At 42.5% G+C, this 25,313-nt stretch overlaps 1 protein-coding gene across 4 annotated transcripts in view; it reads right to left on the bottom strand.

The window, feature by feature from the left end:
- Positions 1 to 25,313, bottom strand: part of arhgap42b (Rho GTPase activating protein 42b) — a 138,534-nt gene that overhangs the window by 57,538 nt on the left and 55,683 nt on the right. For all 4 annotated transcript variants that reach the window (XM_072694581.1, XM_072694580.1, XM_072694583.1 and 1 more), the window contains exon 4: positions 15,655 to 15,726. In XM_072694581.1, coding sequence (XP_072550682.1) covers positions 15,655 to 15,726 — 72 coding nt within the window. The remainder of the gene's footprint in view (positions 1 to 15,654; positions 15,727 to 25,313) is intronic.

The raw sequence follows: 25,313 nt of genomic DNA on the forward strand, positions 1-25,313 counted from the left end.
CCTGCAGTTTAAAAGTCCTCCTGCTTTAAATGTTAAATCATTTTACTATTAAAAATCACCAATATTAATCATAAATAGATTATAAACACTGTTTCAGGCTGTTTACTGCAGTGTCACGACTATGGCCTTTCACAAGCTTTGCACTAGGCTCTAGTTTTATACCAAGAGACCCACACAACACCCCTTTATAGTGTCTACCTATGGTGAATCCTACTGTTCTCAGCTATGTGACATACGTTAGGCAAGTCTATTTAAGATCACTGAGGAACTCCATGGCAGTCCGAGGCTGAGGAACAGCTAACTGGTGCTCTATGAGCTTTGATCACTTATTACTCCAGCAGCCTTGGAGCGTCTAGGCTGAATAAACATGGTGGGGCTGAGGGGAAATGTCCGTAAATTGTGTGAATGAATTTTTATTTGGCCGAATGAGATGTTTTACCTGCGTGTGATTATTCTGGGTTTGACTGTGTGCAGAAGTTAAAGAACCTGCAGACACTCGGCAGGCCGCGAAAGGAAAGACAAAGGGAGGCTCAGTCCTGCTTCCTGCACGGATCAGTCTCTCTGGTGTTCATCTGCTCCAGGCATGCCAAAATTCCTCATGTCCAAGGTCCCTGAGACACACAAGCAGCTGAAAACACACCTGTACACACACTCACAAGCAGCACGGAACAATGCTACAGTGCTGAGGCCCTGAGGAGAGGTATGCGAGAATGCCGCCTCACATGAGAGTCATCTCACCAGCTTCGTCCTCCTACATGTGCTGAAGGCAACACACACACACACACACACACACACACACACACACACACACACACTTACCGGCATAGTACTACTACTACTATTATTACTGTTCCACCACATTCTTCCTTGTCTGTTTACCAGTTAAACTTGAGAAGTATTAAACTTTTGCCCAGAAACAGAAGCGAAATTTAACTCATAAAAATAAACAAACAAACAAACAACAAATCAATTAACGAATAAGGTCACAGCACAAACAACAACACTCACTACAGCACTGTGAACTAGTCAGCAATCATTTTTCCCAAACCTCCCCATCGGGGTGGAGTTATGGGGAGTTGAGGAGATAGGGGCGGAGTAATGGGGAGTTGAGGAAATGGGGTTGGTTAATGGGGCGTTAAGGAGATTGTGGAGGAGTTTTGGGGTGTTGAGGAGATTAGGGTGGAGTAACGTGGCATTGAGGATATTAGGGTGGAGTAACGGGGCATTGAGGAGTTTGGGGTGGAGTTATGGGGCGTTGAGGAGATGGGGTGGGGTAATGGGGCATTGAGAAGATAGGGGCAGAGTGATTCGGCATTGAGAATATGGGGTGGAGTAACGGGGCATTGAGGAGATGGGGTGGGTTAATGGGGCGCTGAGGAGATGGGGTGGAGTTATGGGGCGGTGAGAAGATGGGGTGGAGTAACGGGGGATTGAGGAGATGGAGTGGAGTAAAAGGGCGTTGAGGAGATAGGGGTGGAGTAACGGAGCATTGAGGAGATTGGGGTGCAGTAATGAGGCATTAAGAATATGGGGTGGAGTAACGGGGCGATGAGAAGATGGTGTGGAGTAATGGAGCTTTGAGAATATAGGGATGGAGTTATGGGGCGTTAAGAAGATGGGGTGGAGTAACGGAACATTGAGAAGATTGGGGTGGAGTAATGAGGCATTAAGAATATGGGGTGGAGTAACGAGGCGCTGAGAATATAAGGATGGAGTGACAGGACGTTGAGAAGATGGGGCGGAGTTATGGGAATAGGGTGGTGTAATGTTTTGCATAGATTCGCACTCGTAACTCATCTTCATGGAGTACATCTCCAGCAACCAGGCTGACCTCGGGGGTCGAGCACACATACCGTCCATCTAATGACTAATCACGTCTAATGAGCCAGAGAGGCTCATCACTGCGTGATTTCTCAGCAGAGTACAGGTCAGTGCAGCAGCTGCTCACCTGTGTCCTGCCCTCTGCCTTCTGCCACCTGCCAGAGCTGCAGGCGACCCAGGGCGCTGTTCACCTGTCACACGCTGCCGGCTGCAAGCCAGTTACACTGCTTGTCAAAAGTCTGGAGACACTTTGCCTTCTTTTGAAATTCTTTTGAGCTCCGAACGAATCATCAACATCCAACATCTGCTGACCGCTGAGATGATCTCAGGCTTTAAGGCTTTGAAGAGATGCTGTTCAAGATCCATAAAGTGTTTCCAGATTTTCTTTGACATTAAGAGCAATGTACTTTCATAGAACTCCTAATATGGAGAATGCAATATGGACAAAAGTATTGGGACACCCACCAGAACTTTTGTGTCATCCCATTCTAAACCCATAGGCATTATTAACATGGAGCTGGTCCCTCTTTGCTCTAAGCTCTACAGGTCTACAGCAGCAGGTCTGGAGCTCTGCAGTTACTGAGTCAGTTGGAGGCTTTTCTGCACTCTGCTCTGAGCTCAGCACTCGGCCCTGACCCCGCTCTGTAACTTTACGTGGTCTGATAGACACTCGGTGGCTGAGCTGCTCTCTGTGAGCTGTTCCTTAGCTCCCCACCTTAAACTCAACCCCAGCAAGACAGAGCTGCTGTACATCCCGGACAGAACTGCTAGACTTTACAATGACCTTGCCATCTCCTTCAAGAGCTCACTGGTCGCTCCATCTACAGAAGGTGGAAGTCTTGGTGTAGTCATGGATGATCAGTTATCGTTCTTAAGTCATGTTGCAGTTCTGACTCGGTCCTGCAGATTCCTCCTGTACAACATCCGGAGAATTCCACCCTTCCTCTCTAGAGAGTCTTCTGGCTGGTCCTGCTTTAAGCACCATCAGGCCCCTGTAACGTCTTCAACGTTTCTAAGTTCAGCCATGTTCAGCTCCTCCTCTGCTGCGTTCTCTTTTAACTGGCTTCCTGTAGCTGCTGCCCAGGTCATCAGATTCCCCTGACTCTGGTCTACAAAGCCAACACTGGACCAGCCAGCCCTTCCGTACTTGATGGCGATGGTCAAAAGCCGATCTGCACCAAGAGCCCTTCCAGCTTCCAGTACGGCTCGGCTCGACCCGCCATCCTTTAAGATCCACGGAAGACGAGCGTCCAGACTTTTTACTGTCCTGCACCGAAGTGGTGGAACGAACTTCCCCTGGGTGTCCGAACAGCAGAGTCCAACGCTCGCTGTCCTCAAACCCAGACTGAAGACCCTCCTCTTCTAAGAGGACTTGGGTGAAGAGAAGAGTATTATGGTCTCCTTATTGGCTTGTGTTTAGTAGAGTCTAAGATTAGAGGAGCTCTGAACTTTAGTCTATTTAAACTAGCTAAGATTCTTCTTCAGTAAACAGTGAAGCTCATTTGTTAGTCGATCTGGAGAAGGTTAAATGGATCTGTTAAATGCCGTAAATGTAAATGTAAATGGAAAGTTGAGATTTTGGCAAAACAAGAAAAAAAAAGACTTGCAGACAGCGTTTCTCTTAAAATTCTCCACAACTTACCCAATTATTTTTGTAATTTGACCTGGTCATTGTCTAAAAGTTTAAATAGTTGTTAAATGTTCTTTTCTCTCAGAGTGACGATTTCCTACAAACTAAATGGATTTATTAACATACACATTCATCATCGCTTTATTAAGTGTATGATTTATAGGAGAATTTTCATGCTTATCTGGCACCCATCTCTGAGCAATGGCCATAAATATGTAATATGCATGTGTAAATCTGGCAGTGGTAAGGAGAGAGTGGAGTTTATAAATAGGGCTTCATTATTATCGTGCTGCACAGGCTGATCGGTTACTGTGGAGTTTCATCAGTCTGGAGACACATACCCCTTATTTTCCCTTTCAAGCTTTTTTAACAGGAATCTGTTGTTTACTGATTTAATCTAATAGTATAAACTCCTCTTCTTAAGGATAACGGCTCCCACCTCTCCACCCCTCTCTACAACACAGTAATCGGAGCGCTACGAAGTGCCTAAGGGGGTAATTCCTCCCTGTGGCCGTCAAACTCTATAACTCCTCCCTCAGTGTGTGACACTATGGTTAATTTGTGCAATACTCTAATTATACTGTTCATTTGTGCAATAATTTCAGAGGTGCAATACTCAAACTGCGTTAAACAGCATGTTCTATAGTTATGATCACAGTTACTTACAGTCACTTTATTATATTCACATAATTTATAAACACAAGCATATTTATTCTCTCTTTTTGTTTTCATTTCATTTGATAGTGTTTATTTTAGTGTCAGAGAGTTTTTTATAGAGTTTTTATATTTTTTTTATAGTGTTATTTTATAGTTTTATTGTATAGTGTTTTATTAGTGTTTATTTTATAAAGCGTTATTTTGTAGTGTTATTGTATAGTGTTTACTTTATAGATTGTTTTTTCTTCTTTATAGAGTGTTTATTCTTACACAAACGGTTGCAACTGTAACAGCTGTAATTTCCCTCCTGGGATTAATAAAGTATTTGTGATTCTAAATTTTGTTCACCAGGTCTTTTCCTTAAGGAATCTGTTTTCTTTTCCAGACTACTGTTAAAAGAAAGATTGGGTTTAACACACAGAAAAGTAAACTTTTAGATAGCCTAGGTTTTGCCAAACTTTAGACAAGCATGTTAGCAAACACACACACACACACACACACACACACACACACACACTCGCACACTGTCCCTCTTAGTGTTTCCAGCCGGGCAAAACAAATCGAGCACTGCCTGAGGTGGACTGCAGGCTGAAGTAGCCAAAAACAGAGGTGGATAAACTTTGTACAACCCCCCACACACTCACACACTCACACACACACTCAACACCCTCCGGCTGCCTGGCTGAGCAGTGCGTACTGTAGTGTTCTGTCTGATAGCAAAAACAACAACAACAACAACAACAACAACACAAGTATAAACACTCTAAGCATTGTGTAGAGCTACACGGTTGGGTGTTTGATGAGCTCTACAGGACTTCAGCACTGCCAAACATTCACTTACACTGCTTACACCATATTATATATATATATATATATATAACAATAACACCATCTTACTAATATTGAGTAAGCCCTCCTTGTGCCGCCACTACAGATCTTGCCATATTTGAGGCACGGACTTCACAAGACCTCTGAAGTAGAGCTGGGCAATATGACGATATTTTAGCATATTGTGATGAATTCTGTTATCGTGATGCACAATATGCTTTTCCTTCAGCACTCAAAGAACACTGGTCAGCTGCATGTTTCAGTACAAACAGTGTAATTAGTCTGATAGTGTAATTTCAGTCTAATTTGCAAAGGGATAGCAAGACACTCAGATGCAAAAAGGTACCACTAATTTACCACTACCACCATAAATTACCACTATATACACAATATAAATCATAGAAGTAAAAAAGCAATAACAAAATTATTTACAGATTATTTACAGGTTATTTACAGGTTATTTACAGATTATTTACAGATTATTTACAGGTTATTTACAGATTATTTACAGGTTATTGCAAATGACTCTTAATTGCACGTGTGTGTGTGGGGGGGGTATTGTGTGTAGTTTAAGTGTGTGTGTATGTGGTCCGCTGGGAGCAGTGCTGGTTGTGCAGTCTGACGGCAGCAGGAAGGAAGGACCTGCGATACCGCTCCTTCACACACTTGGGATGAAGCAGCTGGTCACTAAAGGAGTTGCCCGGTGCTGCCAGAGTCTCATGCATGGGGTGGGAGCTGTTCTCCAGCATGGATGCCAGCTTGGCTGTCATCCTCCTGTCTCCCACCACCTGCACTGGGTCTAAGAAGCACCCCAGGACAGAGCATAATCAATACAGTGCATCCTGCAAATGTCCTTTCTTGGAGCACTTTTGGTAGGTACTGACCCCTGCATACCTGGAAGGAACACCCCACAAGACCTGCCTGATGTTCTGGAGATGTTCTGACCCAGTCACTTATCTAGAACATCACAGTTTGGTTCTTGTCAAAGTGTCTCGGATTCTTACGCTTGTCCATTTTTATCTACTTCACCACCTTCTTCACCTTCAAGAACTGAAGACTCAGTTATATGTAGATCCACCCCTGACAGGACAGTCGCTGTGGCCGAAGATAATCAGTGCTTTTCACTTTAACGGTCAGTGGTGCTAATGTTATGGCTGATCAGCATATATACTGATTATATATATATATATATATATATATATATATATATATATATATATATATATTTATAGAAACACTTTTAAACCTGAAGTGCATTTAGTGCCTCTAAGAGCGAATTACATTAAAATCTTAGACGGAAGGAAGGCAATGAATTACCTGCAAATGATCCACATTCCTTCCTAAAAAAGAAAGGAGCCCGAACACAGCAACATCAAACGCAGCAGGCAGACGGTTCGAGTATGATGAATAGCAGGAGCAACCATTTCAGCTGCACTGACAGCTGCTCCACACGCTCATAAACATGCAGTTAGTACTTAATGGAAAGCACTTACACTGAGAGAGGTTTAAAGAGTTAGTCGACTTGGATTAGTCACCGGCGACGCTGATTTCAGAAAAGAGCCGAGGTACAAACGCGCTGTTTACTTTACACCAAAAGTCTGTACGTTTTATTCACCGCTGACCCAAACACTCGAAATCCGCGTCGTTCATCATGCTGGTATTCTCTGTTTAGTGGGGGTGCAGCGTAGAGCTGGGCGATATGGAAATATTTCACAATATTTAAAGACATTTTTTCAATATACGATATTTATCACAATATTTCATAATGTAAACTTCAAAAACTGCTTTCCAAATACTCTCCCACACTGAGCACTGATTTTTACTCAAAATATGCTTCACTTTTGAATTAAAGCTCTGACAATATCCACAATACACTCATAAAAGCATATTGTGAAGCCTGATAACATATTGCCATATTGCCCAGCTCTAGTGCAACGTGTACATGTATTTATACTGAAGCCTCACAGCGGTACAGGGTCATGCAGTCGCATGAAGAAAATACAGGGAGTGCTTAAGCTGTAAGCTGTGGGATTTGCATGGTATTGTGGGAACTGTAGTCTTGTTCGACCCCCCTTCTCTCTCTCTTGTCTCTCTACCTCTGTTGGCAGTGGTGGCTCAGCAGCTGGAGCACTATTGATGACAGGGTTGTGGGTTTGATAACCGAGCTCTGTTTGGGCCTTAAGCAAAGGCCCGTCACCCTCTCTGCTCCCTCGGGGGGCAGTAGCGATGGCTTTACACCACAGAAATAGCAATTCGCCAAAGTCAGACAGACCGCACCTGGCTCTTAAAGGGAACGGCAAGAGACACGCTGATTGGTTTATTACTGCACGTTACGCCCCCCCCCCCCCAAAAAAAAAAATATATAACCACACCCATGATTAATTAAGAGACTCAGTACAGGAACTTTTCCCATCGTCACGATAGCAAAGACACACAGACACGCCCCCTAAATCAAGCTGCATGGTGCACGGTTGACGACTCGCCTAAAGATAGAATAATAATCAAATAGGGCCCTTAGTATTCAAAAATACTGATTTTAAAAGTCCATATCTTACACTTATTTCCCTCTGAGGCCCACAGGTGATGTTTTTGTGGGTTTAACTGGTTTAACTGGTGGCAAACAGGTTAACCCTTACCCGTTCACCAGCAGGTTACAGATCCAATTAGTGCCATATACCAGAGTAAGACAGAGCAAGTTTAATTACAAACATTTGAAACAGAAATTTAATAATTTTTATGAATTCAATTAATTAAATTCAACTTTGTAATTGTATTATACAGGATTATCCAGTACCGTAAAACACGGCTAGGCTACATCTAGAAAATAGAAAAGGATGTGCTAATATGTAGACCATGTCACACAAGGGATGAGGCACTCATGTTCCATTGGCGTAGCCCCGATAATCATTGTTAGGACAGGCATAGGTCAGAAAACAGGGAGGCAGGTACCACACAGGACAGTCCATAATCCAAGTAGCCAAACAGAGCCGAGGCTCAAAACCAGAGTAAACAGCAACAGAGGAACACTTCAAGGGTTGGTTGTAAAACAGGGATTCACAAGGTACTTTAGGTGAAGGGCGGAGCGCCCGTGCATGAGCGCCCCACCAAGGCCAGCAGGGGGAGAACTTACAGCCCAGTGGTTATGAACGACTGTGTGTATTACAGCCCAATAAGTTTCACCCACTAAAATATTTAGATAAACCATTCATGTAAAAACACATATTTTTTATTACATAATATATTTGTATATATCTTTAGCTACTGTGGGGTAGCCTGAGCTTATTTACTGTATTTCAGAGTTAGCTATTTATCTTCTGTGTTTAGATAACTGCGGCCTCTCACGAGAGCCTCTCGCCATCGTATTTACTCGGGACGCTGGCTGCAGTTAAATATAATGTAACTTTATTAACCCTAGTGCCACTCAGAACTTTCTTCCATGCTCAACCCTTGATGTTAAAGTGAGTTAAAGTCACAGTCAGAGTTTTGCAAAACTGCCACATGCTTGTAATGTCTGTAACTTGTCTCTAAAGGATCAGAGTCAGTGGTGAGGCGTGGGCGGCTGGTTGGGGTGAGTGCAATGGGCAAGGCAGCAGGGCCACCATATTTCCCTAATAAGGCTGTATCTCCCAGCAGCCAGCACAATCTGTAATCTCTCAGTGTGCTCCAGTACACCGAGCCTGACCCTCCAGCACGGCCTTCACTGGCCTGCTGAAAGGCAAAGTCAGACGTGGGTAATAACTAGAACTGTACCAATCAGTGCGCCAGGCGTGGGCTAGAGGGGTATAAAGCCCGCCCCCAGCATTGAGCTGTGGAGCAGAGGAAGAACTGTGTTCTCTGGAATGATGGTGGTGGAGCTCCATCCAGTACTTTTGGGATACTGAGTTGGGGAGTTGGGGGTGATGAGGTGGGGTGGTCCAACATCCAACATCCATCACAAATGCTCTGGTCACCGACTGCAATCAAATCCTCACAGCAACGCACCTCCAAAATCTAGTAGAAAACCTTCTTCCCTGGGCAGTAGAGACAGTTACTCCAACAGAAGCAGGATCAGCTCTTTTTTGAAATCTCCTGATTTCAGGAGAAACAATAAAAGAGCAGGTGTCCGGATACTTTTGTCCATCTAGTGAAAGTCTAGTGGAGTCCCCAGCTCCTGTGCCAGGCAGCGTCACTTAAGAGTCATGAGGGTAGCGAGTGCTTTTACCCACCAAGCGGCATGGCTCAGGGTCCTAACTTACAACCTCCGGGCCATAGTGGCAACGCATTGGACTGCTGAACCACTCAGATCCCTTCCTTCATAAAGCCTTATTCTTCGTAAGAAGGCGGAGCTACTGGACTGTTAAACTGGACCATTGTTGCTTTGGTTCGTCTCAGCAGCAAACATTGCACTGACTGGACAAACTGGACAAATAATGAGCTCTGCTTCTGCACTGGAAGCTCAATGAAGGCGGTCTGAGACACTGAGGCTTGGTCTGGGAGAGGATGGGGTCTTGGTCAGGATGTGATCCAGCGGTTTGATTTCCTGGGATGTGAATTTGAGTCGCGTATCAAGAGTCTGACTTTGAGTCTACATAGGTAGCTCTGCTTCTGCACTGGAAGCTCAATGAAGGCGGTCTGAGACACTGAGCCTTGGTCTGGGAAAAGGGTGGCAGGTCTACCACATGAGAGAGCGAGTCTGGCTCCACCTCTGGTCTCTACTGTGCAGACTCTGGTTGCAAATTTGACAAGATGGCGGACAGTTTGGACTTCATTTCTATAGAACAGAAGGAAACTCAACCACGGCGTCCGTGTTTTCTAAGGCTGGATTTGCTAGGCTGTCGTCACTTACACTGAACAGGACTTTCAGGACTTGGGTGCGGGTTTAAGCCACTCTACCCACCTCTTGGCTTCCACCACCGTCTTTATGGGAAAGGTGTGAGGAAGTGCACCATTAGGGAGGGTGCAGTTAAAGAGGGAATAAAGAGTGCGAGGAACGGAGGCAATCGCTTTTACAAGTGGCCGTTTTACAAATAGAGAGGTAGGGGCGGTAATGGAGAGGCAATGTCTTTATTGGTCTGTCACAATGGTGCGCAGAGATGTAACAGCTCGGACGCCCATTATGGAAATGACTGCCTGTAATACTGCCGCATGAAAACGATGAAAGCAATCAGCGGTATCTTAAGCACCCTGCTTTCCCAGAGGAATTCAATAGAAATTATTGTAATGTTCAAAATGATAGACCTAAGCCAAAAAAAAAAAAAAAAAAAAAAGTTTTGTAAAGCAATGTTCCAGCAAGGGAGCACATTACCCATCATCCCAAACGCAGCCAGCACATACAATATATGGACAAAAGTATTGGGACACTTGATAATTCATTGTTTCTTCTGTAATCAAGAGCATTAAGAAGAGTTTATCCAGCTTTTCTAGGAGTAACTCTCTCTCTACTGTCCAGGGAGGAAGGCTTTCTATTAGGTTTTGGAGGAACATTGCTGTGAGGATTTGATTGCATTCAGACAGGAGCTTTAGTGAGGTCAGGATGTTGGTTGATGATCAACACCCCACCTCGTTTATCCCCAACTCATCCCAACAAAAGTAGTGGATGGAGCGCCACCATCCATCCTTCCAGAGAACACAGTTCTTCTACTGCTCCACAGCTCAATGCTGGGGGGCTTTATACCCCTCTACTTGCCCATGCCTGGCATTAGGCAGCATGGTGCCAATAGGTTCATGATGATTATCTGCTCCAGAGAGTCCTATTCTAGTGGCAGTGCTTCTCTACATGGACTAAATAAGTGATAATTACACAAATATGACTCGGGTTTGTGGCCCTATTACAGCCAGTAAAGCATCACTGTGATTCGGAAGCTGCTATTTGAAGGTAAAATGCTACCCAATGTGGTTTTGGTCATTTATTTGAGTAAAGTGTGATTATTTAGGAATGCAGTTTGTGTGGTATTAATTGATAGTGATAGGATATCTATATTAGCCTCATAGCTCCACTGGACCGAACCGATTAGGCATGTCTTGGCTAATGAACTGTTTCTGAGGAAAGAGGAAAACACTGTGACTTTCACTCAACTTTCTGCTCACCTATCTTTTCTGTACTTTATGTACTTTCATCACCTTTGGTAGGGAAGACTCCCACAGCAGAAGCCACGAGCACAGGCTCTTTTCATGCAATATGAATCAGAAGCAACTCTGTGGTAGCAACGCCTCGCAAATCGCAGGCTTTGGGCTGCAGCCAGATGGGAGAAAGCCACATGCTAGCTTCAGCAGGGAGACAAGGCCTTAGATACAGCAGCCTGGTGGGAGGCACTGACAACACCACCACCAGTGTGTGGGTGTGTGTGCGCTGTGTGATGATCTAACTGAATGGTTGACCACAAACACACACACTGGCTTTTCATGTTGCTGGATTTAATGTGTAATGAGACTGTGCCTCACAGCAACAGGGCCGCAGTCCAGCTGCTGGTGGGCTGCTGGTGAAATCACTGAGTGTGTGGTGCAGGGCTGGAGAGCTCCTTCAACCTTAGTACTATTTGGACAGAGTTAGTTGAACTGCAGGAGGTGCAATGGCAATGCAATTATTTCCAGATCAGTCCCATCCGAGTTCAGTCCGATCTGAACGTTGGTGTTTCCATGTCTGTAAAGATTACAGCTACTGGAATCTACTGTGATCTGAACTGCAGAAACACAGCTGCATCTAATACTCTGCTGTTTTTAATGGTACTAAAGTTACATAACTAATTACTTCGTACTCTAAAGTACATTTAAATTAATCAACAGGTTTAAGATCCGGATTTTCTACCGGATCATCTCCTTTGTTTTGAGTTTGTGAAATGAAAAACCTAAAAATGTAGTGAGGCCATGCTGAAGTATTGCTATTAATAGCATCGGCTCTGCCGTCTACAGGTTAAAGCCTCTGTAAAAATCCATTTACATGTGCAGCATTAAGCTGACGCTCTCATCCAGAGCGACCTACAAGGTTACTTGTATTACAGAGGAGGGCCAATGTAGTGTTAGGAGTCTTGCCCAAGGACTCTTATTGGTGTAGCGCAGCATAGCAACCCAGACCAGGAATCGAACCCCAGTCTACCACATGGTGTGGTAGCTTACTGGACGGTAGTGGTGTTATCTGTTGCGCCACACCAACCACTGTTGGTGGTTATCCATAACAGATTGTATCTGAGAGTGAAACAGGCATCATTGGCCCCCCTCTGTAGTCTGGAGGTTTTTTCGGTGTGTATCCAAGTCGGGTATCAAGTCTGAGGTGCGAGCCTCAGGTATGTGATGGTATGTGATTCCAGAGCAAGCCTTCAATCTCTGGGGGGCTAGTCCTTAATCCTTTTCTTGTTGGGAAAAAAGGTCCTGGAGCAAGTCCTGTTCTTAAGTGAGAAAGACTCACTTAACAACTTAATGAATATTAATAAAGTCAGTGCCCAGTCAGTGAGGCTGCCCAGACAAAGCTGTTTACGCAACTACAGACACTTTTTACTGTTTTAATACATTACAGTATTTTCTGTCATGCCTCACCGTGCAGCTGATTACTGACATAGTTTGAATTGGGCTGAATTTAAATTCATATTCATTAAAAAAAACAAACAAACAAAAAAACACAATTACTGCCAGTTAATGTTAATGTTAAATTTATTATAATAAATAATAAATAATGTTAATGTGGCAAATCTATGCTCTTTATCATTCACACTCAAAAACAGTGAAAACGTCTTTATAGTGACTCGGTAAAAACATGTTGGATGTTTCTAAAAATGTAAAAAATAAAAATCAAACAGCCACAACTTTTTAATTGCAGAAACGTCCCTAAATTATTTACGTACATTTTTATCAAGGCTTTTCCACAGTTTCACAGGTCCATCCATGTCTACTACTCACTGTTATAACATCTTTCAGCAGTGTGTGGTTCATTAAAAAAAAATCCAAAACTGTAAAGTTTAACTACCTAAGTGCTTCTACTCTCCCCACAAAGTAGACTAGAAGGCTGGTTCTGGAAAGTCTGTGAAATGTCTGAGTGTCAGTGTCCAGGCCCTGCTTTCCTAAAGCCATGCTAAGGTGACTAAGGGCTCATTAACTTGGCATTAAATGCACACATAAATATAAAACCAGCAACAGTCAAAAAACCACTGTTACAACAATAGCCTACCCTTTCTATAAGCGCCTCCTCTTACCTCATTTACATTCTCCTGGTCGAGAGGAGGGGAGCAAATGCTGGAAACCCTTTACTTAGCTTAATGAGTTCAATTTCCGCAGCACACTCCGAGCACACCCGCAATAATGATGCAACTAGGAAAACACAGTGTGCCCATTTAGCACAGCAAGCCTGAGAAACAGGGCCCGGCGTCTGTGTGGGGCTGTGCGGCTCGGCCGTCAGCACCGACCTGCAACGCTGCGGCTGGCCGGCTGTCAGCTGGACAGCTGTGTAATAAGCAGCAGTGAGAAATGGTACCTAATGCGAGGTGGTGTTTGTGCAGGTGACGGGGGCATATGTGGACCAAACCAAATAACGATGCATGTGCACACACCTCCTCTATTACAGCTCACGGAGAGTGAGTGAGAGGGTGTGTGATGGGCTTGGACAGACCATGTGCAAAAAATAAAAACATGGGAAAAAAAAAACATGCTCAAGGAAGGTCAGGAACCTAAACCCAATTACTGTCCACTGTTATTAAAGCTGCTGATTTTAATGTGCTAAAGGAATGGGTCACCACTGTTTAAAACTGTGACCATAGAAAAAGGAAAAAACACCCTCTCTTACCAAGAAATCCATATTTCAATACTAATAACTGTTCCAGCTTCAGTCAGCATGCTGCAATCTGGAATACAGACAGCTACTGACCAATTATCCTCTTGAAAATCACTCAGAAAACAATTACGCTGTTGACTTCTCCAGTTTGACTTCATTTCCATCATCCTTCCACACGCTACTGCATTAATAAGTAGCTGTAATGTCTAATCCGTGAACTAGTCTGAATAGGAGCCTCTTCTGCACCCCTCCACCCCTGCACCCATCCCCACCACCACCAGAACTACAGCCTGTGCTGGGGTGTTCAGACGGTGATGGGGAGGAATGGATTATTACACTTTATATATAAAGCTTCACATTACAAGTTTTATCATCATCAGTTTTGGGATCGACACGACAGGTGGGCGGAATTCGATTGGGATGGGATACAGAGCCAGGCTGATAAAGTGCATGGCCAGATTTTATGTGATTGGAAGATTAGGAAGGGAAGTATTGCAGTAATGTTTGATCATTTATTACAGTTTTATTGTTTTCTGTGATATTTGTCGCTAACAGTCTTTTCCTCGTTAGTCTGAGGAAATGTGTGATTCTAGACCGCACTGCCACACAGAAATTCCTGTAAACGTACCAGAAGAAAAAAGCTGAAACTGATTTAATGAATCCTCTGGAGTCTGAGGCTGTGAATATCTTCTTAAATTCACCTTTAAAGACACTTTCATATAAAATAATACCCACATGATTTATATGTTTCTATTCAAACTGTTCAGAACAATCTTGGCTAATGAGACCCCATGTGACCTAGAGCACTGTGTGGACAGATCATCTGACCCTAAACTTGAAAGATTGAAGGCAGATTGTAGAAATTCTTCATATTTCCTGTGAAAACACAGCTTTACTCATGTGGACGGATTGCTTTGGTGCTTGGAATGGGTTTACCAGAGTCTGAGCTTCACTGAAGCAGTGGAATGTATGAATTAAATAGTTTAGAAATGTGTAATAAATGACATTTAGTAAAAATGGTTTATTGAGATACAGTAGAAGTCGTTCTGCTTGATACAATGGTCATGAACTTTGACAAAACTGACCGTCCTTTAGTAAATCTTTACTTCACTGTACTGTAACCAAAAACACACCAAATGAAAAGCAAGCTATCTAGGCCACCCAGCCCAACTTCTATTGATATAACTTATTGTAGAAACCCGTTCTCACTTTCACATTAAAGAGTTTTTTTTTAAATTCTTGTAAAAAAAAGGCAAATAATTTATGTTATAATTTATATGTAAAAACAAAAAAAGGGGTGAATATTTTATAGACACTGTACTTAGACATTTTTGTTTATTTTTTTGTTTGGTTATTATATTATAATATTTATTATCAAAGCAATCAGCCTTTTTCCCACTAATATTTTTTTTATGTAGACACTGCTTTAAACTGAATCCGATTTTTCACCCATTGTTTTCCTTAATTTCCGCCAATTACCCAACCCGTACGTACTATCACCCCCCACCATTGCACACAGTGCCCTCAACACTAATGAGGGCGGACCAACACATGCCCCTCCAACGTGTGGGCAGTCAAGCCTGCAGACGCCAGTGATGTGGAGTGTGAGCACCATCTACCCACCCTGGAGAAAGCAAGGCCAATTGTGTTCTCTCTCTCATTGAACGCTGGGATTCGAACCAGCGATCCTCTGATCATAATGATCAGCGCCTTAGTCCGCTGGACCGCCCAGAGCCCAAGTTACCTCATTTAATATGCGTTCTAACATTTGTAGTCAGGCCACTTCTGGCTGAATTGGCTCTTCAGAGGAGTACAGTGTGTTTGTATTTTTATCTGTAGCAGAGATGCACAGGTTGATGTTTTGTTTAATTCAATTATTATATCCAGACTCCGCCAGACCTCCTTCCACTTGGGATGCGTCCACATGTTCAGCTGACAGAACCCCATTCAACTTTCATAAAGAGAGAGAATTAACACTTACTTTCGCCGCTCCGATCTGCTCTTTGCGAAACTTCTCCAAGGGGGTTATGAGCACGTCATCAGCATTCTGGATCTGCAACGGAGCATAAAAGTTTCAGACATCCGAGGAGAAAATGCGCTTAATTATACCAAACGGACTCCGCCGCTGTCAGGCTCTGACCCCAAATCCAATTTACACGGCGCGAGGGCCGGCGAAGACGGAGCATTAACGCTGAAACGGAGCTGAGTATTTTAACAAGCGCGGCAGTAATGGGCGAATTTGTAGCCCGAGTTAATTTTTCATCATGGGTGCGCGCTCCCCAACACCGCCGAAGTACAGTAACGGCCGGGCCTGCTTCATCAATATTCTCTCAATGAGAACTCTGGGGCAGAGCACCACAGCGGTTTGGTCCAGCGACTATTAAAGTGGAGAAGAAAATGAGCAGTAATACAGAAGTGGTGAAATTGGACAATAAAGAGGAATGAGAAAACGCTGGCCTGTTTTATGCGGGCTCTAAAAGGCACTGGTGTTGTCAAGGTGCTCAGAAATATGGCGTCTAGAACGCGGAGATGGATGCTTTAGATTGCTGCACGGTTTAAAGCTGAAGTGTGAAATGTGTGTATGTGTGTATCTGAGAGCGGTGGGGGAAATCAGCAATAGCCTAGAACATCATGCATGTGGTACTGACGGCCCTCGCGATACACCAGCATGCTCATTCCAGCCAGATAACACTCCATTCACCGTGCCTATTATACAGTGTGTGTGTTTGGGGGTATGGGATGGCATGGTACAGAACGTACGTCCCATCACGCCAACGGTGGCCAAAATTGTCCTGCCATTATTAAGGTGTTGCTAAACCTCAGAAGCTGCAGCTACAGCCAGTGATAATACAGGTCTAGTATAACTCAACACTAAAGCTGTTAAGCTCCTCTGCATTAGTTTGAATTTACGAGAGCAATTATTAGGCTTTTAATACAGCAACTACATCAAATACACACAACATGGTGATGCATTTTTGCAAAAGAGCTCTTCAAAAGTGCAGAAAATGTGTTTTATTATTTGTAATATAATAAACACATGCTCACAATTTACTGCCGAATACAAAGTGTCCTTTTAGCACATCCGAGTGCCCTTTATTTATTCCCAAGCTGCAACAACGGCCTGACTAGAGCTGTAAACAGCCCCTTCTGAAATACAATCCATCTCCAGGCCTCCCTCCCTTCCACCTGCTCTCTAACTCTCCATGCTCAGGGCGTCCAAAAGCCCTAGTCTTGGGTTTTAGGTTTCAAATAAAGATGTTTAATTGGCATTAAGTGAGGCCTACACATTTAAATAGGTTATATACCCAATATAGACGTCCAATTACCCAATCCCCGTTCATGTGAATCGCAAGCAATGCCCCCAACAGGGTGAAGACTAGCACATGCCTCTGTTTCAGCATTGTTAGGTTGCCAGCGCACTCTGAGGACAGTGCCGAATCCACCATCACACTAGGGGTGACCTGTGAGAAAGCAAGGACAGTTGTGCTCTCCCTGACTCTGGTTGCTGATGGCAAGCAGCCTGACCCGGGATATTTTAATGTTTCATGACTGTGTGCAATCTAGGAAAGCAAATTGCTAGAAAGACAAATCTCAGTGATGTATCTTTAGAAGTACCGGGATACTTCAGTAAGTCACTGGGATTAGAAGGGTAATATATAAATATATACGATGCTTATCAATGCTAACTTGCTAATTGGTAATATGTCTTATTAGAAGCATTTGTTGCGGTATAGTTTGAGTATCAAAATATAATAAATCATAAAATATGAATGTTCACTCTTCATATTTCAGAACTGAAGAAGGTTTATTTGAAGTGAAATCTTTAATTGGCAACTTAAAATAGGCAGAAATTAACCAGCGAGTAAATGAGGAGAGGGTTACGGCCTTTATGTGACTCTAACCTTTTGCATGTGTCTTAGGAAAGTACGAAAATAGGAAAGTAATGAATCTCTGAATGTAAGAAATAGGAGCTGGAACTGTGGGCGGTTCTGTGGAATTTAATTATCATCGCTCATTCGTACCTCACTGAGACTAGCAGTGTTTCTGGTTCTGAAATCTGTAATTAAACTGACAAAGATATTAGAATCCATCAATATCAGTCGATATCCCAATTTCCCTTCATCCACCTTAATGTCATTCAATAAACTACCATTCAGAACGTGTTCCAATAATACACATACATATAAAGTCCATCTTAAAGGTCTATAGAAGCTTCAGCTTCTTGGCTTATATGGTTAAAAATATTCAGACACCCACTCACCTGCTCATCCTTCTGAAATCAAAGGAAAGGAAGGCTTTCTACTAGATTTAGGAGGGAGCATTGCTGTGAGAATTTGACTGAATTCAGCAACAAGAGCATTAGTGAGGTCATGATGCAGGATGATGATCACCACCCCACCTCCATCATCCCCAACTCCCCAACTCATCTCAAAAGTACTGGATGGAGCTCCACCACCATCATTCCAGAGAACACAGTTATTCCACTGCTCCACAGCTCCTCAATGCTGGGGGGCTATATACCCCTCTACTAGCCCACGCCTGGCATTAGGCAGCATGGAGCCAATAGGTTCATGTTTATCATCTACTCCAGAGAGTCCTATTCTATTGGCAGTGCTTTTCTACAGTGGCTGGACAAGCTGTATTTGTGTGTGTAGTTGCACACCATATCAGCAATGAGTGTGACTTAAAAGTATATAAAAGTGTCCACAAACATTTGGACATGTAGTGTCTCTCATAATACTGAAGTATATCATTAAATCCAATCATCGTCCCATACCTAGCGCGAGGGTGTGTGTGGTCCTATACCTCTTGGCAGTTTATCATTAAGGAGTGGCGGAAATACACACCCAGGCAGCAGGTGGCAACTAAGCAGAAGTGTGTGAGTGTGTGTGTTTGTGTGTGTGAGAGAAGAAGACCCGCCACAGTGTGACATGACACTTGGCTTGATTTAAAGTGTTATTCTGTGCAGTGAGTGCACACGATAAAGTAGAGATAGAGCCCCTATAATCCATAATACCTGCTGGAATTTCCGACAAGCTCTCAGGAGAGGACCAGTCCAGCCCTCCCCCTCAGTGACAGAGAGAAAGCTGCCTGCCTCTCCTCCAGCCACCAATCACAGCCTCAAAAACTCCACCGCAACTCGTCCACCATCCAGGCAAAGACACAGAGAAGTGGCTGAACTCAAGCTTAGTCTAGCTTTCCTGACTAACTAAAGGGCTCACAGACATTCCGATAATTAGAAACAGGGACGTCCCGATCAGGCCCTCGATCCGATCAATCCAGCCTCACAGTTTAGATCAGACGAGCTGCTGATGAATCGGCTCATTTATTTTCAGTATCAGATTCTATAATCAGACATTCTGGACTGACTGATTTAGTTTAGTCGAGACTTTTCTTAAAATAATGTTTTATAGTGTTTAAAATCTGATAATCCAGTCTGATCTCCTCCCTGACCAATCAGCTCCCAGCTCCTTTACAACACTGCAGTCTAATCTGATCTGTTATCTTCTGAGAACGCTCCTCACTGCTCCGGGATGGTATTATGTCATAATTCTGTGTAATATTGTGTTAATAGCGCTTATACAACACCAGAGGGAGCTCTGCTAATATGGTAACATCAAAGGATAGAACTGGATCGGGCTTAAAATAGCCTGATACACTGAAAGATACACTGAATTAGACTTGGACATAGAGGTGGGCAATAAGATGATATTTTATCGTATTGTGACAAATTTTGTTATCGTGATACACAATATGTCTTTCGATACTGAGGATGTTGTTAGTGCTTAATAAACAATAATTAATCAGTAATCAGACTGGGTTAATTAGATGAAGAGCAGCAGATGTTGAGTAGAAATCACTGTATTCAGTACAGGAGAGGATCTGAATAGTAGTTTTTGAAGAATCTGATTAAACTGATGTGTTTAGTCTGTAATTACATGTATTGTGAGAAATATCGTGTATCATGAAAAATGTCTTTAAATATCGTGATATTATTTTTTTCCATGTCGCCCAGCCTTACTAGCGCATCATTTGTTATCAGAGCTGTCGGAGACACATACAATTCATACTGTTACTACTTTAGTGCTTTATTATTACTAATAAGTACAATAATAATAATCATTAATATATAATATATACATTATATATATATACATATATATATATATATATATATATATATATATATATATATATATATATATATTGTTTTTGTTTTGTTTTTCCTTTCAATATTTAGCCTAATTTGTTAAAGGCCAGTTTTCTGTCCAATTTCTTTCCAAATATGTTTTTTTTTGCTCTCTACAGGAAACATGACATGATAGAGCTCCATTTCTGTTCATTTTCTGCATCACACGCTAGAAAAACAAAACAAAACAAAACAAACAAAATATATATATATATAACATGTCAGTTATAGAATAAACTTTTTACATTCTCATATAGTTTTTCCAATATTCCAACATTTCCAATTATGTTACAAACATTAATTGTACAACAATGTATGTGTAAGTGTGTAAATTAGTGGATCTATTAATGTACTTTCACTTAGAAAATAAAAAAGTAGGCCATGAATATGAACCCACAAGTCAATACTAAAGAACAGTGGCTCTTAAACCGGTCTTCAGAAACCCTAAGCCGGTCCAGATTTTTGCTCCAACACGGGGTTACAGCAAAATTATGGCCTGTCTTAGGCTCCCTACGGACTAGTCTGAAAACCAGTGTCCACCGTGTTACTCTGGGGAAGGTCAGAGCTGAAATACTGTCTGTTAGTAAATACTCTTTCATGGCCCCTTCGAGGCCTGTTCCTCTGTCTCGCTGCTATAAGAGCTGCCACTGTTAAAGGACGTCTCCAAACAACACAGCTTTGAGACAGCACTGCTATATCAGACCTGGCTGTAAGAGGTAGAGAAAACCCCGCACTATGTTGTGCACAATCCTCTCTCAGATTCACAATTAAGAAGGAGAGGAGCTTATCTTGCATTTTTCTGTCTACTCAGGCTTTAGTAGAGCCCAGTAACACTGAGATCAATAACTGATCAGTTGTTTATCAGTTGTGATCAGTGATTTATCAGTATACTAGATATCCAAAATACATAAAGGTGCACATATCTGTTGTCGTACTATCTACAGTGAAATGTGTCCTCTGCATTTTACCCATCTGTGGTAGTGAACACACACACACACACACAGATTCCAAGCATGTCTCGACTGATCAACTACATTGCAGGTAAGGGCAAAACTGTAAAAAAAAGAAGGTCTCCACAAATGAAAGTCCCATTTATAGGTAATTCATCAATAATCGATAACTGCTTTAAGTTCGTGGAAGTGGCGAAGAGCAGCTAGAACAGGTAGAGCTAGAGTGTCGCGTGTCTCTCCTCAAAATTCCTGCACGACTGGGCCAGGTATGAAAAAGTGCTACATAAATGATGAGAGGCAGCAGCGTGGAGCTATTTCATTACCAGTCTGGGCAGGAATGTCAGGATGGGTGATTTCACATGCTGAAACTCCTCCTGGCTGAGCCTCTGAACGTCAGCCACGCAGCTCTCACTCACCGCCACGGATTTAAATCGCAGCCACTTGAGATCCGCCTGAAAGATTTGTACGCTGCACTTCTCCCTCCAACTTTCAGAAGTGACACTCATTTTCCAAAGAGCTGACCCTAAAGATTCAGCATGGTGTGAGAGCATGGGGGGCACAGCTATAGAGAAGCATAGCTTTGTGGGGTGCCCAACCAAATGGGTAGTCTGTCACCCGAATGAGTTCTTGCTTTTTACATTTTTCTATAACTGATGACTGGCTATTTCTAATGTGTCACAAAGACGCAAGACAAATGGCCTTGGATGTAAGCAGCATCTATGCAGCAGTACAGCAGTTGGTTGTCTTTCAGTTTGCAGATGGTTTTCACTGTAAAGGCAGCATTAGCAGCTCTGTTTATTAAATGAGACTGGATATATTCTAAAAACTGTAGTTCCTTGCACTGCTTTGCATGTAGTTATCGATTAGTAATCCTTAGAATGTAGGAAAAGTCATGGAGCATAAGGGGTTAAACTCTTTCCATGACCCCACGTTTTTCTATTTAGACATTTTCAGACCTGTGTCAGTGTTTAAGACTTTGCCGTGATTGAGAGTGATGTAGTATTGGCCACGTAAACAGAACCATGGCAGCAGGTTGGTCAGGTTCACATTCAATGCTACATTGTACAGTGATTTATCAGTCTGCTCAGGCTTTAGTAGAGCTCAGTAACACTGAGATCAATAACTGATCAGCACAGTGATTTATCAGTCTGCTCAGGCTTTAGTAGAGCTCAGTAACACTGAGATCAATAACTGATCAGCACAGTGATTTATCAGTTCACTCAGGCTTTAGTAGAGCTCAGTAACACTGAGATCAATAACTGATCAGCACAGTGATTTATCAGTCCACTCAGGCTTTAGTAGAGCTCAGTAACACTGAGATCAATAACTGATCAGCACAGTGATTTATCAGTCTACTCAGGCTTTAGTAGAGCTCAGTAACACTGAGATCAATAACTGATCAGCACAGTGATTTATCAGTTCACTCAGGCTTTAGTAGAGCTCAGTAACACTGAGATCAATAACTGATCAGCACAGTGATTTATCAGTCCACTCAGGCTTTAGTAGAGCTCAGTAACACTGAGATCAATAACTGATCAGCACAGTGATTTATCAGTCTACTCAGGCTTTAGTAGAGCTCAGTAACACTGAGATCAATAACTGATCAGCACAGTGATTTATCAGTCTACTCAGGCTTTAGTAGAGCTCAGTAACACTGAGATCAATAACTGATCAGCACAGTGATTTATCAGTCTACTCAGTCTTTAGTAGAGCTCAGTAACACTGAGATCAATAACTGATCAGCACAGTGATTTATCAGTCTACTCAGGCTTTAGTAGAGCTCAGTAACACTGAGATCAATAACTGATCAGCACAGTGATTTATCAGTCTACTCAGGCTTTAGTAGAGCTCAGTAACACTGAGATCAATAACTGATCAGCACAGTGATTTATCAGTCTACTCAGTCTTTAGTAGAGCTCAGTAACACTGAGATCAATAACTGATCAGCACAGTGATTTATCAGTCTACTCAGGCTTTAGTAGAGCTCAGTAACACTTGCCATCAGCAGCCGGAGTCAGAGAGAGCACAGCTGGCCTTGCTCTCTCAGGGGTGGGTTGATGGCATGTCCTCCTCACATCAGTCCTAGTGTGACGTTGGTCAGCACAGGCGTCTGTTAGCTGTGGTATCCATCGCTGGCAGCTGGAAACACATGTGTCGGAGGAGACATGCGCTAGTCTTCAACCTTTTAGAGTTGGGGGCTTTGCTAGAGATAGGGGGAGTTCACACGAACAGGGATTGGGCAATTGGCCAGTTCTACCTTCTTACAATGACCCTAGTGTTTTAGCTGCTGCTTGTTTGGACAGGAGTGTCACAGCAGGCTTCCCCTGTAAGCAGACAGGACTGTCCAGCAGGCTGAGCGCAAGGAAGAGGACAAAGTCAGCCCTGCGTGCTCCAATTACTTCCCCATTCATCATGCCTTCCGTAAAAGACTCTATTAAAAATTCACCATACTCTGCTTTAATCCCTGCCACAAATAGAAGTCCCAACGGGTATTCTGTACTTTATCAAGTGTGGACGTTTCGCAAGCAGCTTTATCCTTCCAAAAAAACCCCAAAAACAACACTGTTACATTCAGAGTGATCTACAGCTATTACTGCAATTCCCAGCACTGGCCATAAATGAGATTCTGACCATGGTTTGAGGCCACGTTCAAACCTTCACTTTCTGATGGTGATTTCCACTGAAGGATGCAATTCCAGCCCAGGGATTAATCGCAGCTTGCACAAAAACAGTTGGCCATTCCCCAAGAAAGCAGGCCTTTCCAAATACAGGCGATTCATTCTCAGCGAACGAACATACAGTAACGTCAAACATATGTCGAGAATATAAATAAATCTGGCATGAGAAAACACACTAAGCAGCAAAAACAATGCACAGCTATGAAAGAAAACGCAAGGGTAAACATCTGTGGTCAGATGCCATTTCACCGGGTGAATATGATCCCATTGAGAATACTGTAATTCTCTCAATTCTGCATTCTCCATTCAATGCTTCTATTGTTAGAGATGTATAGAACAGAGAACTTGACTAGAAAGCTGTACTGTAGACAAAGCATCAGAATTCTATCTAGGGATGCACCAATCCGGCCTTTTCAGTTCCGATATTGATACAGATACATAGACTTTGCATATCGGTCAATACCTGATACCGATCCGATACCATTGTTGAATTCATAAATCGTATACCTCGCCATGTGGGTGAGACTTAAGGCATCGGGATTGACTTAAACATTACTTTATATAAAATATAACTAATTAACACAGATAGAAATGTACTAAATTGCCATTTATTTGTCACTAAAATAAACAATGGTGCAGGACCTTGACACAGCAGAATAAAAAAATGAGTCAAACTTAAATATATTAAAATAAATAAAATATATCAGCAAAAACTGAAAAAAGTAGCTTCACTTTGTCAAACACACAAACAGTAATCAATCTGATTTTTTTATATTTAACGTAAATAGTAATTCTAAATAAAATCTAGCAGCTGAAAATTAGAGTAAATAAGTAACTTGGTCAAATAAACAAGCAGACATTGCAAACATCTAAACATTTAGTTCAGCCTCATACCAACCAATTAAAGTGAATAGTTTGGTTCCACGGATCGGCCTAATTATCCGATACCCGATCCAGCTCATTTTTTTAATTTCAGGCCCGATATCCGATCCTAATATCGGATCGGTGCGTCTCTAATTCTGTGATATTCTAAATGCAACACAGAGTGAAAGCTCTAAGTCTCGAGGAGGCCTAAAGTACCGGCAGTGTAAGACTAGAAGATTACTGATTAATGGATAACTGGAAAAAAGCAGAAAAGCACATTGTTGACCTTGATGGAGCGAGGCCATATTGTAAAAGACTGAGCTCCCCCATGTTAACTCTCAAATACAGCACAGATAATTGCTTCCATTTCGAGAGAAGCAAAGAAACAGGCAGAATAACAACCCTTTAGAAATCTGGATCTGGGTGGCCACTACGCTCTTCCAGGTCATACAGATACAATTAAGCAAAGTCTTCTATGTCTGGAGAGCGAGGAGCACGCTGAAGATCCTGCAGTCACTTGCCATGACGGAATTTTCTTTGAGGATGTCATAAGAGGAAATCCACTAAAATCTACTGATCTACTCATTATCGTAATCTATGATTCAGTTGTTTTACAAGGCAAAACTATAAACAGGGACTTTCCAGCATTAGAAAATACTTCGCTGGAAAACTTAAATAAAACACTCTTTAAAATTGATTAGTTTTACTAGAGGAAGTCCGGTAATGTATTTTATTTAGGCTTTAACTGGTTGGTTTATATAAAGAATGTGTGGAATTTCCCTAAATTATCCAAGACAGCCTGGAAGGAAGGAAATTATCCAGTTGTTTGCCTCAGTATTAAGATGAAAATGAAACGAGTTCAGACAAAACACTGAAGCTAACTTCCAGTTAATGCCAGATTCTATAGCACTGGACTAGAATTAGAATAGAATTAGGCTCATTTTACCTTCCACATAAA

This window comes from Salminus brasiliensis, chromosome 13, assembly GCF_030463535.1.
Source record: "Salminus brasiliensis chromosome 13, fSalBra1.hap2, whole genome shotgun sequence".
In the NCBI taxonomy this organism is placed as follows: domain Eukaryota; kingdom Metazoa; phylum Chordata; class Actinopteri; order Characiformes; family Bryconidae; genus Salminus; species Salminus brasiliensis.